Here is a 16,362-nt window from a genome sequence, read left to right as displayed (position 1 = left end):
TATAAATGTTCAGTATTATCAATGATACTCACTGTTTTGTTAATCTCGTCTTTGTTTCTGTACCTTCCACACCTCATCACATGACTTTGTTATTTGTTTAAGGGTTGCTATGACTACACTTCCGACGTGACCAACGTACTTAATCCAGGTGCGTGCGTCCATGCCGGTGTATCGGCTTGTGGAAGCACCTGCTGTGCTAGCCACTGTCTTTTCTTATATTTCTACATTTTAATACAATATAAGTCAGGTCCATACAATCACAGCGATATCTCATTTGCATAGTTTTTGTTATGCTTTACTACTTTTCTAAAACAATTACAACAAAAATGTTAAAATTCTATTGGAGTGGGTTCATTGACATTTTTAAAAACATCTTTTGAATTTATTCATTTTTTTTTTTTTACCCTTTTTGGCCCCTCTATAGGACTTGTATGAGCAGTCATTGGATTGCTCATACAGATCAGTGCAGTATTTACTGCATTGATCCATTAGAGCCGACCATAGACAGGCTGTATCAATAGCAGAGTCCCGGCAGTGACAGAGTCCTAGCAATCATGTTATGTGCAGTAAAATTGACTTGTTCTCCTCATAGATCAGGTTGGTACGATCGGTATGTATAACATAGCGTTATCTTTTACTCTGTTTTTTATTTTTTAAACTTATTTTACTGAAAAGTGAGTAAAGAGACGTACAGTGTAAGTACAGACCATGGAAGTCTATGACAAAATCCCATTCAGCACAGCATGATGTATACAGAGTGAGGACAGCTGCATAACACAGTCAGTGACTACAGATACAATACAACCTAAACCGGGAACCTTAAAGGGGTACTCCGCCTACAGACATCTTATCCACTATCCTTTGGGTGGTCCATGTGGTCTGATGAGCCCAGTTAAACAGATTTGTAAACTGCTTTTATTTAAAAAATCTTTATCCTTCCAGTACTTATCAGCTGCTGTATGTGTTTTTTTTGTGTAGTGTAGTTCTTTCCACTCTGACCACAGTGCTCTCTGCTGTCAGGAACTTTCCTGAACAGGAGCAAATCCCCATAGCAAACCTCTCATGCTCCGGACAGTTCCTGACATGGACAGAGGTGGCAGTAAAGAGCACTGTGGTCAGACGGAAAAGAACTACACAACTTCCTTTGGAGCATACAGCAGCTGATAAATACTGGAAGGATTAAGATTTTTAAATAGAAGTAATTTACAATTTCTAAGAACTTTATAGCACCAGATGATGAAAATTTTTTTTTCCATCGGAGTACCACTTTAAAAATTCAATAAAAAAATTATTATAGTCGGTGACTGAGTAGAATCTGAGACTGTTCTCTGCATTTAGTGGTTACTACTCACCGGCGTGGTTACCTGTAGGAATGTCTTCCTTATACTGCTCATCACCGCTCACATCTGTCTCTTCTTCCCGTAAGTCTGTAGTATTACTATAGATCAGATCTTTCCCTTTAGGAATGTCCTCCATATACTGCTCATTACCGCTCACATCTGTCTCTTCTTTTTCCTTTATGTCTGTAGCATTAATATAGATCAGATCTCTCTCTGTAGGAATGTCCTCCTTATACTGCTCATCACCGCTCACGTCTGTCTCTTCTTCCTTTATGTCTGTAGCATTAATATAGATCAGATCTTTCCCTGTAGAAATGTTCTCCTTATACTGTTCATCATTGCTCACATCTGTCTCTGAAGCATTAATATTGTTCAGATCTTCTCCCTGACTCATAAAATATGGAAGAAATATAGTAAAAGTCATCAGACAGTAGGAGAAGTCACGTGGGATGTTATAGATGAGCAGGAGATGAGGAGTCATGGAGGGTGAGGGGACTGACCACAAGAGCTTCACAGCCCTTCTACAGATCATAGGGAATATCTCCATCTACCTGATCATCCTGTGGAAGAAGAGGACGGGGACACCTCTCTGGTGCTGTTCTCTTACTGGATCTGACTGTAGGGAACACATACAGAGACTGAATTCATTCTTTACATACAAATAATGAGAGGATGTGTGTATATAGTCATGTCTATTACCTGGTGATGTGAGGGGCTGCTGATCCTCCATCATGACCTGATCCTTGTACTGATCCTTGTGTCCTTCTACATACTCCCACTCCTCCATGGAGAAATAGACCGCCACGTCCTGACACCTTATAGGAACCTGACACATAATGATACAGTCATCACCCCGACCCCTCCAGTGGTGTTACTGTATAATGTCCCAGCATTCCCAGCAGTGTCACCTCTCCAGTCATCACCAGACCCCTCCATTACTGTATAATGTCCCAGCAGTGTCACCTCTCCAGTCATCACCAGACTCCTCCATTACTGTATAATGTCCCAACAGTGTCACCTCTCCAGTCATCACCAGACCCCTCCATTACTGTATAATGTCCCAGCATTCCCAGCAGTGTCACCTCTCCAGTCATCACCAGACCCCTCCATTACTATATAATGTCCCAGCATTCCCAGCAGGGTCACCTCTCCAGTCATCACCAGACCCCTCCACTACTGTATAATGTCCCAGCAGTGTCTCCTCTCCAGTCATCACCAGACCCCTCCATTACTGTATAACGTCCCAGCAGTGTCACCTCTCCAGTCATCACCAGACCCCTCCATTACTGTATAATGTCCCAGCAGTGTCACCTCTCCAGTCATCACCAGACCCCTCCATTACTGTATAATGTCCCAGCAGTGTCACCTCTCCAGTCATCACCAGACCCCTCCATTACTGTATAATGTCCCAGCAGTGTCACCTCTCCAGTCATTACCAGACCCCTCCATTACTGTATAATGTCCCAGCAGTGTCTCCTCTCCAGTCATCACCAGACCCCTCCATTACTGTATAATGTCCCAGCAGGGTCACCTCTCCAGTCATCACCAGACCCCTCCATTACTGTATAATGTCCCAGCAGTGTCACCTCTCCAGTCATCACCAGACCCCTCCATTACTGTATAATGTCCCAGCAGTGTCACCTCTCCAGTCATCACCAGACCCCTCCATTACTGTATAATGTCCCAGCAGTGTCACCTCTCCAGTCATCACCAGACCCCTCCATTACTGTATAATGTCCCAGCAGTGTCACCTCTCCAGTCATCACCAGACCCCTCCATTACTGTATAATGTCCCAGCAGTGTCACCTCTCCAGTCATCACCAGACCCCTCCATTACTGTATAATGTCCCAGCAGTGTCACCTCTCCAGTCATCACCAGACCCCTCCATTACTGTATAATGTCCCAGCAGTGTCACCTCTCCAGTCATCACCAGACCCCTCCATTACTGTATAATGTCCCAGCAGTGTCACCTCTCCAGTCATCACCAGACCCCTCCATTACTGTATAATGTCCCAGCAGTGTCACCTCTCCAGTCATCACCAGACCCCTCCATTACTGTATAATGTCCCAGCAGTGTCACCTCTCCAGTCATCACCAGACCCCTCCATTACTGTATAATGTCCCAGCATTCCCAGCAGTGTCACCTCTCCAGTCATCACCAGACCCCTCCATTACTGTATAATGTCCCAGCAATGTCACCTCTCCAGTCATCACCAGACCCCTCCATTACTGTATAATGTCCCAGCAGTGTCACCTCTCCAGTCATCACCAGACCCCTCCATTACTGTATAATGTCCCAGCAGTGTCACCTCTCCAGTCATCACCAGACCCCTCCATTACTGTATAATGTCCCAGCAGTGTCACCTCTCCAGTCATCACCAGACCCCTCCATTACTGTATAATGTCCCAGCAGTGTCACCTCTCCAGTCATCACCAGATTCCTCCATTACGGTATAATGTCCCAGCAGTGTCACCTCTCCAGTCATCACCAGACCCCTCCATTACTGTATAATGTCCCAGCAGTGTCTCCTCTCCAGTCATCACCAGACCCCTCCATTACTGTATAATGTCCCAGCAGTGTCACCTCTCCAGTCATCACCAGACCCCTCCATTACTGTATAATGTCCCAGCAGTGTCACCTCTCCACTCATCACCAGACCCCTCCATTACTGTATAATGTCTCAGCAGTGTCACCTCTCCAGTCATCACCAGACCCCTCCATTACTGTATAATGTCCCAGCAGTGTCACCTCTCCAGTCATCACCAGACCCCTCCATTACTGTATAATGTCCCAGCAGTGTCACCTCTCCAGTCATCACCAGACCCCTCCATTACTGTATAATGTCCCAGCAGTGTCACCTCTCCAGTCATCACCAGACCCCTCCATTACTGTATAATGCCCCAGCAGTGTCACCTCTCCAGTCATCACCAGACCCCTCCATTACTGTATAATGTCCCAACAGTGTCACCTCTCCAGTCATCACCAGACCCCTCCATTACTGTATAATGTCCCAGCAGGGTCACCTCTCCCGTCATCACCAGACCCCTCCATTACTGTATAATGTCCCAGCAGTGTCACCTCTCCAGTCATCACCAGACCCCTCCATTACTGTATAATGTCCCAGCAGTGTCACCTCTCCAGTCATCACCAGATCCCTCCATTACTGTATAATGTCCCAGCATTCCCAGCAGTGTCACCTCTCCAGTCATCACCAGACCCCTCCATTACTGTATAATGTCCCAGCAGTGTCACCTCTCCAATCATCACCAGACCCCTCCATTACTGTATAATGTCCCAGCAGTGTCACCTCTCCAGTCATCACCAGACCCCTCCATTACTGTATAATGTCCCAGCAGTGTCTCCTCTCCCGTCATCACCAGACCCCTCCATTACTGTATAATGTCCCAGCAGTGTCTCCTCTCCAGTCATCACCAGACTCCTCCATTACTGTATAATGTCCCAGCAGTGTCACCTCTCCAGTCATCACCAGACCCCTCCATTACTGTATAATGTCTCAGCAGTGTCACCTCTCCAGTCATCACCAGACCCCTCCATTACTGTATAATGTCCCAGCATTCCCAGCAGTGTCACCTCTCCAGTCATCACCAGACCCCTCCATTACTGTATAATGTCCCAGCATTCCCAGCAGTGTCACCTCTCCAGTCATCACCAGACCCCTCCATTACTGTATAATGTCCCAGCAGTGTCACCTCTCCAGTCATTACCAGACCCCTCCATTACTGTATAATGTCCCAGCAGTGTCTCCTCTCCAGTCATCACCAGACCCCTCCATTACTGTATAATGTCCCAGCAGGGTCACCTCTCCAGTCATCACCAGACCCCTCCATTACTGTATAATGTCCCAGCAGTGTCACCTCTCCAGTCATCACCAGACCCCTCCATTACTGTATAATGTCCCAGCAGTGTCACCTCTCCAGTCATCACCAGACCCCTCCATTACTGTATAATGTCCCAGCAGTGTCACCTCTCCAGTCATCACCAGACCCCTCCATTACTGTATAATGTCCCAGCAGTGTCACCTCTCCAGTCATCACCAGACCCCTCCATTACTGTATAATGTCCCAGCAGTGTCACCTCTCCAGTCATCACCAGACCCCTCCATTACTGTATAATGTCCCAGCAGTGTCACCTCTCCAGTCATCACCAGACCCCTCCATTACTGTATAATGTCCCAGCAGTGTCACCTCTCCAGTCATCACCAGACCCCTCCATTACTGTATAATGTCCCAGCAGTGTCACCTCTCCAGTCATCACCAGACCCCTCCATTACTGTATAATGTCCCAGCAGTGTCACCTCTCCAGTCATCACCAGACCCCTCCATTACTGTATAATGTCCCAGCAGTGTCACCTCTCCAGTCATCACCAGACCCCTCCATTACTGTATAATGTCCCAGCAGTGTCACCTCTCCAGTCATCACCAGACCCCTCCATTACTGTATAATGTCCCAGCAGTGTCACCTCTCCAGTCATCACCAGACCCCTCCATTACTGTATAATGTCCCAGCAGTGTCACCTCTCCAGTCATCACCAGACCCCTCCATTACTGTATAATGTCCCAGCAGTGTCACCTCTCCAGTCATCACCAGACCCCTCCATTACTGTATAATGTCCCAGCAGTGTCACCTCTCCAGTCATCACCAGACCCCTCAATTACTGTATAATGTCCCAGCAGTGTCACCTCTCCAGTCATCACCAGACCCCTCCATTACTGTATAATGTCCCAGCAGTGTCACCTCTCCAGTCATCACCAGACCCCTCCATTACTGTATAATGTCCCAGCATTCCCAGCAGTGTCACCTCTCCAGTCATCACCAGACCCCTCCATTACTGTATAATGTCCCAGCAATGTCACCTCTCCAGTCATCACCAGACCCCTCCATTACTGTATAATGTCCCAGCAGTGTCACCTCTCCAGTCATCACCAGACCCCTCCATTACTGTATAATGTCCCAGCAGTGTCACCTCTCCAGTCATCACCAGATTCCTCCATTACGGTATAATGTCCCAGCAGTGTCACCTCTCCAGTCATCACCAGACCCCTCCATTACTGTATAATGTCCCAGCAGTGTCTCCTCTCCAGTCATCACCAGACCCCTCCATTACTGTATAATGTCCCAGCAGTGTCACCTCTCCAGTCATCACCAGACCCCTCCATTACTGTATAATGTCCCAGCAGTGTCACCTCTCCAGTCATCACCAGACCCCTCCATTACTGTATAATGTCCCAGCAGTGTCACCTCTCCAGTCATCACCAGACCCCTCCATTACTGTATAATGTCCCAGCAGTGTCACCTCTCCAGTCATCACCAGACCCCTCCATTACTGTATAATGTCCCAGCAGTGTCTCCTCTCCAGTCATCACCAGACCCCTCCATTACTGTATAATGTCTCAGCAGTGTCACCTCTCCAGTCATCACCAGACCCCTCCATTACTGTATAATGTCCCAGCAGTGTCACCTCTCCAGTCATCACCAGACCCCTCCATTACTGTATAATGTCCCAGCAGTGTCACCTCTCCAGTCATCACCAGACCCCTCCATTACTGTATAATGTCCCAGCAGTGTCACCTCTCCAGTCATCACCAGACCCCTCCATTACTGTATAATGTCCCAGCAGTGTCACCTCTCCAGTCATCACCAGACCCCTCCATTACTGTATAATGTCCCAGCAGTGTCACCTCTCCAGTCATCACCAGACCCCTCCATTACTGTATAATGTCCCAGCAGTGTCACCTCTCCAGTCATCACCAGACCCCTCCATTACTGTATAATGTCCCAGCAGTGTCACCTCTCCAGTCATCACCAGACCCCTCCATTACTGTATAATGTCCCAGCAGTGTCACCTCTCCAGTCATCACCAGACCCCTCCATTACTGTATAATGTCCCAGCATTCCCAGCAGTGTCACCTCTCCAGTCATCACCAGACCCCTCCATTACTATATAATGTCCCAGTAGTGTCACCTCTCCAGTCATCACCAGACCCCTCCATTACTGTATAATGTCCCAGCAGTGTCACCTCTCCAGTCATCACCAGACCCCTCCATTACTGTATAATGTCCCAGCAGTGTCACCTCTCCAGTCAGCACCAGACCCCTCCATTACTGTATAATGTCCCAGCAGTGTCACCTCTCCAGTCATCACCAGACCCCTCCATTACTGTATAATGTCCCAGCATTCCCAGCAGTGTCACCTCTCCAGTCATCACCAGACCCCTCCATTACTGTATAATGTCCCAGCAATGTCACCTCTCCAGTCATCACCAGACCCCTCCATTACTGTATAATGTCCCAGCAGTGTCACCTCTCCAGTCATCACCAGACCCCTCCATTACTGTATAATGTCCCAGCATTCCCAGCAGTGTCACCTCTCCAGTCATCACCAGACCCCTCCATTACTGTATAATGTCCCAGCAGTGTCACCTCTCCAGTCATCACCAGATTCCTCCATTACGGTATAATGTCCCAGCAGTGTCACCTCTCCAGTCATCACCAGACCCCTCCATTACTGTATAATGTCCCAGCAGTGTCTCCTCTCCAGTCATCACCAGACCCCTCCATTACTGTATAATGTCCCAGCAGTGTCACCTCTCCAGTCATCACCAGACCCCTCCATTACTGTATAATGTCCCAGCAGTGTCACCTCTCCAGTCATCACCAGACCCCTCCATTACTGTATAATGTCTCAGCAGTGTCACCTCTCCAGTCATCACCAGACCCCTCCATTACTGTATAGTGTCCCAGCAGTGTCACCTCTCCAGTCATCACCAGACCCCTCCATTACTGTATAATGTCCCAGCAGTGTCACCTCTCCAGTCATCACCAGACCCCTCCATTACTGTATAATGCCCCAGCAGTGTCACCTCTCCAGTCATCACCAGACCCCTCCATTACTGTATAATGTCCCAACAGGGTCACCTCTCCCGTCATCACCAGACCCCTCCATTACTGTATAATGCCCCAGCAGTGTCACCTCTCCAGTCATCACCAGACCCCTCCATTACTGTATAATGTCCCAACAGTGTCACCTCTCCCGTCATCACCAGACCCCTCCATTACTGTATAATGTCCCAGCAGTGTCACCTCTCCAGTCATCACCAGACCCCTCCATTACTGTATAATGTCCCAGCAGTGTCACCTCTCCAGTCATCACCAGATCCCTCCATTACTGTATAATGTCCCAGCATTCCCAGCAGTGTCACCTCTCCAGTCATCACCAGACCCCTCCATTACTGTATAATGTCCCAGCAGTGTCACCTCTCCAATCATCACCAGACCCCTCCATTACTGTATAATGTCCCAGCAGTGTCACCTCTCCAGTCATCACCAGACCCCTCCATTACTGTATAATGTCCCAGCAGTGTCTCCTCTCCCGTCATCACCAGACCCCTCCATTACTGTATAATGTCCCAGCAGTGTCTCCTCTCCAGTCATCACCAGACTCCTCCATTACTGTATAATGTCCCAGCAGTGTCACCTCTCCAGTCATCACCAGACCCCTCCATTACTGTATAATGTCTCAGCAGTGTCACCTCTCCAGTCATCACCAGACCCCTCCATTACTGTATAATGTCCCAGCAGTGTCACCTCTCCAGTCATCACCAGACCCCTCCATTACTGTATAATGTCCCAGCAGGGTCACCTCTCCCGTCATCACCAGACCCCTCCATTACTGTATAATGTCCCAGCAGTGTCACCTCTCCAGTCATCACCAGACCCCTCCATTACTGTATAATGTCCCAGCAGTGTCACCTCTCCAGTCATCACCAGATCCCTCCATTACTGTATAATGTCCCAGCATTCCCAGCAGTGTCACCTCTCCAGTCATCACCAGACCCCTCCATTACTGTATAATGTCCCAGCAGTGTCACCTCTCCAATCATCACCAGACCCCTCCATTACTGTATAATGTCCCAGCAGTGTCACCTCTCCAGTCATCACCAGACCCCTCCATTACTGTATAATGTCCCAGCAGTGTCTCCTCTCCCGTCATCACCAGACCCCTCCATTACTGTATAATGTCCCAGCAGTGTCTCCTCTCCAGTCATCACCAGACTCCTCCATTACTGTATAATGTCCCAGCAGTGTCACCTCTCCAGTCATCACCAGACCCCTCCATTACTGTATAATGTCTCAGCAGTGTCACCTCTCCAGTCATCACCAGACCCCTCCATTACTGTATAATGTCCCAGCATTCCCAGCAGTGTCACCTCTCCAGTCATCACCAGACCCCTCCATTACTGTATAATGTCCCAGCATTCCCAGCAGTGTCACCTCTCCAGTCATCACCAGACCCCTCCATTACTGTATAATGTCCCAGCATTCCCAGCAGTGTCACCTCTCCAGTCATCACCAGACCCCTCCATTACTGTATAATGTCCCAGCAGGGTCACCTCTCCAGTCATCACCAGACCCCTCCATTACTGTATAATGTCCCAGCAGTGTCACCTCTCCAGTCATCACCAGACCCCTCCATTACTGTATAATGTCCCAGCAGTGTCACCTCTCCAGTCATCACCAGACCCCTCCATTACTGTATAATGTCCCAGCAGTGTCACCTCTCCAGTCATCACCAGACCCCTCCATTACTGTATAATGTCCCAGCAGTGTCACCTCTCCAGTCATCACCAGACCCCTCCATTACTGTATAATGTCCCAGCAGTGTCACCTCTCCAGTCATCACCAGACCCCTCCATTACTGTATAATGTCCCAGCAGTGTCACCTCTCCAGTCATCACCAGACCCCTCCATTACTGTATAATGTCCCAGCAGTGTCACCTCTCCAGTCATCACCAGACCCCTCCATTACTGTATAATGTCCCAGCAGTGTCACCTCTCCAGTCATCACCAGACCCCTCCATTACTGTATAATGTCCCAGCATTCCCAGCAGTGTCACCTCTCCAGTCATCACCAGACCCCTCCATAACTGTATAATATCCCAGCAGTGTCACCTCTCCAGTCATCACCAGACCCCTCCATTACTGTATAATGTCCCAGCATTCCCAGCAGTGTCACCTCTCCAGTCATCACCAGACCCCTCCATTACTGTATAATGTCCCAGCAGTGTCACCTCTCCAGTCATCACCAGACCCCTCCATTACTGTATAATGTCCCAGCAGTGTCACCTCTCCAGTCATCACCAGACCCCTCCATTACTGTATAATGTCCCAGCAATGTCACCTCTCCAGTCATCACCAGACCCCTCCATTACTGTATAATGTCCCAGCAGTGTCACCTCTCCAGTCATCACCAGACCCCTCCATTACTGTATAATGTCCCAGCAGTGTCACCTCTCCAGTCATCACCAGATTCCTCCATTACGGTATAATGTCCCAGCAGTGTCACCTCTCCAGTCATCACCAGACCCCTCCATTACTGTATAATGTCCCAGCAGTGTCTCCTCTCCAGTCATCACCAGACCCCTCCATTACTGTATAATGTCCCAGCAGTGTCACCTCTCCAGTCATCACCAGACCCCTCCATTACTGTATAATGTCCCAGCAGTTTCACCTCTCCAGTCATCACCAGACCCCTCCATTACTGTATAATGTCCCAGCAGTGTCACCTCTCCAGTCATCACCAGACCCCTCCATTACTGTATAATGTCCCAGCAGTGTCACCTCTCCAGTCATCACCAGACCCCTCCATTACTGTATAATGTCCCAGCAGTTTCACCTCTCCAGTCATCACCAGACCCCTCCATTACTGTATAATGTCCCAGCAGTGTCACCTCTCCAGTCATCACCAGACCCCTCCATTACTGTATAATGTCTCAGCAGTGTCACCTCTCCAGTCATCACCAGACCCCTCCATTACTGTATAGTGTCCCAGCAGTGTCACCTCTCCAGTCATCACCAGACCCCTCCATTACTGTATAATGTCCCAGCAGTGTCACCTCTCCAGTCATCACCAGACCCCTCCATTACTGTATAATGTCCCAGCAGTGTCACCTCTCCAGTCATCACCAGACCCCTCCATTACTGTATAATGCCCCAGCAGTGTCACCTCTCCAGTCATCACCAGACCCCTCCATTACTGTATAATGTCCCAACAGTGTCACCTCTCCAGTCATCACCAGACCCCTCCATTACTGTATAATGTCCCAGCAGTGTCACCTCTCCAGTCATCACCAGACCCCTCCATTACTGTATAATGTCCCAGCAGGGTCACCTCTCCCGTCATCACCAGACCCCTCCATTACTGTATAATGTCCCAGCAGTGTCACCTCTCCAGTCATCACCAGACCCCTCCATTACTGTATAATGTCCCAGCAGTGTCACCTCTCCAGTCATCACCAGATCCCTCCATTACTGTATAATGTCCCAGCATTCCCAGCAGTGTCACCTCTCCAGTCATCACCAGACCCCTCCATTACTGTATAATGTCCCAGCAGTGTCACCTCTCCAATCATCACCAGACCCCTCCATTACTGTATAATGTCCCAGCAGTGTCACCTCTCCAGTCATCACCAGACCCCTCCATTACTGTATAATGTCCCAGCAGTGTCACCTCTCCAGTCATCACCAGACCCCTCCATTACTGTATAATGTCCCAGCAGTGTCTCCTCTCCCGTCATCACCAGACCCCTCCATTACTGTATAATGTCCCAGCAGTGTCTCCTCTCCAGTCATCACCAGACTCCTCCATTACTGTATAATGTCCCAGCAGTGTCACCTCTCCAGTCATCACCAGACCCCTCCATTACTGTATAATGTCTCAGCAGTGTCACCTCTCCAGTCATCACCAGACCCCTCCATTACTGTATAATGTCCCAGCAGTGTCACCTCTCCAGTCATCACCAGACCCCTCCATTACTGTATCATGTCCCAGCAGTGTCACCTCTCCAGTCATCACCAGACCCCTCCATTACTGTATAATGTCCCAGCAGTGTCACCTCTCCAGTCATCACCAGACTCCTCCATTACTGTATAATGTCCCAGCAGTGTCACCTCTCCAGTCATCACCAGACCCCTCCATTACTGTATAGTGTCCCAGCAGTGTCACCTCTCCAGTCATCACCAGACCCCTCCATTACTGTATAATGTCCCAACAGTGTCACCTCTCCAGTCATCACCAGACCCCTCCATTACTGTATAATGTCCCAGCAGTGTCACCTCTCCAGTCATCACCAGACCCCTCCATTACTGTATAATGTCCCAGCAGTGTCTCCTCTCCAGTAATCACCAGACCCCTCCATTACTGTATAATGTCCCAGCAGGGTCACCTCTCCCGTCATCACCAGACCCCTCCATTACTGTATAATGTCCCAGCAGTGTCACCTCTCCAGTCATCACCAGACCCCTCCATTACTGTATAATGTCCCAGCAGTGTCACCTCTCCAGTCATCACCAGATCCCTCCATTACTGTATAATGTCCCAGCAGTGTCACCTCTCCAGTCATCACCAGACCCCTCCATTACTGTATAATGTCCCAGCAGTGTCACCTCTCCAGTCATCACCAGACCCCTCCATTACTGTATAATGTCCCAGCATTCCCAGCAGTGTCACCTCTCCAGTCATCACCAGACCCCTCCATTACTGTATAATGTCCCAGCAGTGTCACCTCTCCAGTCATCACCAGACCCCTCCATTACTGTATAATGTCCCAGCAGTGTCACCTCTCCAGTCATCACCAGACCCCTCCATTACTGTATAATGTCCCAGCAGGGTCACCTCTCCAGTCATCACCAGACCCCTCCATTACTGTATAATGTCCCAGCAGTGTCACCTCTCCAGTCATCACCAGACCCCTCCATTACTGTATAATGTCCCAGCATTCCCAGCAGTGTCACCTCTCCTGTCATCACCAGACCCCTCCATTACTGTATAATGTCCCAGCAGGGTCACCTCTCCAGTCATCAGCTCCATCATCTTGTTGATGAGTTCTCGGATCTTCTGTTCAACAATTTCCTCATGTATCAGGGAGTGAGGTGGGGGCCCCGGGATTGGGCTCAGGGTTCTTCCCCATCCTTCACACACAGGGGCCCGACAGCGCCCACTAGAGGACTTCTTCACTACTGTGTAATCCTGTGTATGGAGAGACACATTAATATCACTAATTACATTCCCAGAATCCCTCACCTCTCCAGTCATATCCATCTGTTATTACATAGATAAGAATGAGGTCATGTGACATCACTCCCAGAATCCCTCACCTCTCCAGTCATATCCATCTGTTATTACATAGATAAGAATGAGGTCATGTGACATCACTCCCATAATCCCTCACCTCTCCAGTCATATCCATCTGTTATTACATAGATAAGAATGAGGTCATGTGACATCACTCCCAGAATCCCTCACCTCTCCAGTCATATCCATCTGTTATTACATAGATAAGTATGAGGTCATGTGACATCACTCCCAGAATCCCTCACCTCTCCAGTCATATCCATCTGTTATTACATAGATAAGAATGAGGTCATGTGACATCACTCCCAGAATCCCTCACCTCTCCAGTCATATCCATCTGTTATTACATAGATAAGAATGAGGTCATATGACATCACTCCCAGAATCCCTCACCTCTCCAGTCATATCCATCTGTTATTACATAGATAAGAATGAGGTCATGTGACATCACTCCCAGAATCCCTCACCTCTCCAGTCATATCCATCTGTTATTACATAGATAAAAATGAGGTCATGTGACATCACTCCCAGAATCCCTCACCTCTCCAGTCATATCCATCGGTTATTACATAGATAAGAATGAGGTCATGTGACATCACTCCCAGAATCCCTCACCTCTCCAGTCATATCCATCTGTTATTACATAGATAAGAATGAGGTCATGTGACATCACTCCCAGAATCCCTCACCTCTCCAGTCATATCCATCTGTTATTACATAGATAAGAATGAGGTCATGTGACATCACTCCCAGAATCCCTCACCTCTCCAGTCATATCCATCTGCTATTACATAGATAAGAATCAGGTCATGTGACATCACTCCCAGGATCCCTCACCTCTCCAGTCATATTCATCTGTTATTATATAGATAAGAATGAGGTCATGTGACATCACTCCCAGAATCCCTCACCTCTCCAGTCATATCCATCGGTTATTACATAGATAAGAATGAGGTCATGTGACATCACTCCCAGAATCCCTCACCTCTCCAGTAAGCCGGAAGAGTATCTGTAGGGTGAGGTTTATGATCCTGTCGGCCATCTTGTTCCTGTCTCTCTCCATGGTTGATGGGTCATCCAGGAGAATTCTCTTATATAGAAGATATCAGCAGAGGATCCTGGATTGGAGAAACCTGAAGGGAAGAAGAGGAGACGATGATAAACCGCACCAGATTCTATGGAGAAATAAAATCCATTTCCTGGAGATAATCTGGGGAAACATCTGAGGAGACATTATAGGAGTTTTCAGATTTTTCTATAAAACAAAATCCATTGTCCGAGGGCTGTAAAATAAGAGACTAGAGCGCACTCCCCTCTCCCGTCCAGTGGTGGCGCTCTGGTCCTCCAGGTCTTCTGAGGTCGCTCTCCCTGCTCTGCTGAAGATGTTGTGAATCCATTTCTCCTAATCTCTGAGGCTGCGGTGTATTCAGAACGTCTTCATCAGAGCAGGGAGAAGAATAGAGGGATTCAATATGACATTGTCCAATGAAGAATACTGAAATGTGTCCACTAGGGGGCACAATATACATCACAATTACATCAGGATTTTATGTGTATTGTGATATGTCCCCGGAAGAACCTGCTATTACCTGCAGTAGAGGCCGAGCATCATATACCGTTACACACGCAGGGTCTGGGCCACCACCGGAGTCAGTGTTTCCCAAGCAGGGTGCCTCCAGCTGTTACAGCATTTGGCTGTCAGGGCATGCTGGGAGTTGTAGTTTTACAACAGCTGGAGGCACGCTGGTTTGGAAACACTGTCTTAAGTAATAATAGGGGCGCGGGAGAAACTTAAAAAACCTGATGCTTACATAGTCCTGTATGGAAGAAGTGGCTGATACCCGGAGAAAAGAGACTGACCAGGTGACAGGATGGGCGGGTAAGTGACCTGATACCTTCACCATCCAGACATCCCCTGGGGGGCAGTATAGGCAGGAAATCAGGAAACAACCGCTGGTCGGCACGGCGCTCCCTAGAAAAACAACCGCACAGCGCCATGTCTAAGCCACGCCCACCTACATTATTTTATTACAAAAATGGGATATAAACTTATTAGGGGAGGGGCTTCTATTACAAACCCTGAATAACGCTCTGCCATAGTGATCAGTGTTATCGGTGCTCGGCTTATACAGGCTGTGGAGGTGTCTGTATACTTAGAGCACCGAACTGAGCACAGAACATGGTAAGGGGCCCTCCGGCCGTCATCTCAGCTGATCTAGACTCCGCCCCCCAACAACTGCATTTTACTAATTTTAGATCCTGCAATCGACTTTGATCATGGAATCTAAAGGGTTAATGGAGATGAGCGTCATTAGTGGTGAGTCCTGGCTGCTTATAGCTCCTGAGTTCACCTCAAAGTCCCATATGGGGCACAGAATGTAAATATACATCGTGTCCTTAAGGGTTAATAATAAACATCCCCAATAATCCTGATCTGATGGTGACCGCACACACATACCTGTATCTGTAGAGGAGCCGTGTGCTTACAGGACCTGCGATGATGTCACCATCATGTGATCAGTCACATGGAGGAGGAGGAGTCACATGATCAGAGGCTGCTGCTCTGAGAGATCTCCACACACAACACAACAGCAGTGACTGCCCCACCAGGACCTGCTCTGTATCTGCTACATGCTGGAGGTGTAGGACCTGTGATGATGTCACAATCATGTGACCAGTACATTTGGAGGAAAATTTAGCAGTATAGATGTGACTGTGGCTAAAGGACCTGTGGGAAGGATCATGTGACAGAAGTGGGCGGAGCTCAGCAGTGCTAGATAGAAGAGATTGTGTGTGAAGGACCTGTGATAATGGTCATGTGACTGCAGAGTCCTGAATACACTGAGCAGATGAGCCTAGAGCAGCAGCC

General features: G+C 48.5%; 1 protein-coding gene across 1 annotated transcript in view; it reads right to left on the bottom strand.

Moving 5' to 3' along the window:
- The window catches only part of LOC130298083 (zinc finger protein 850-like), an 89,586-nt gene extending 73,224 nt beyond the window's left edge, over nt 1–16,362 (bottom strand). The window contains exons 1-5 of the mRNA XM_056550976.1: nt 15,952–16,362; nt 14,479–14,626; nt 13,209–13,388; nt 2,040–2,166; nt 1,353–1,956 (exon numbers count right to left, since the gene is read on the bottom strand). Coding sequence (XP_056406951.1) covers nt 1,353–1,887 — 535 coding nt within the window. The 5' untranslated portion in view covers nt 1,888–1,956; nt 2,040–2,166; nt 13,209–13,388; nt 14,479–14,626; nt 15,952–16,362. The remainder of the gene's footprint in view (nt 1–1,352; nt 1,957–2,039; nt 2,167–13,208; nt 13,389–14,478; nt 14,627–15,951) is intronic.

Source organism: Hyla sarda (assembly GCF_029499605.1).
Source record: "Hyla sarda isolate aHylSar1 chromosome 1 unlocalized genomic scaffold, aHylSar1.hap1 SUPER_1_unloc_2, whole genome shotgun sequence".
NCBI lineage: Eukaryota > Metazoa > Chordata > Amphibia > Anura > Hylidae > Hyla > Hyla sarda.
Note: the sequence above shows the minus strand (reverse complement) of the source record. Positions and strands in the feature narration are given on the sequence as shown.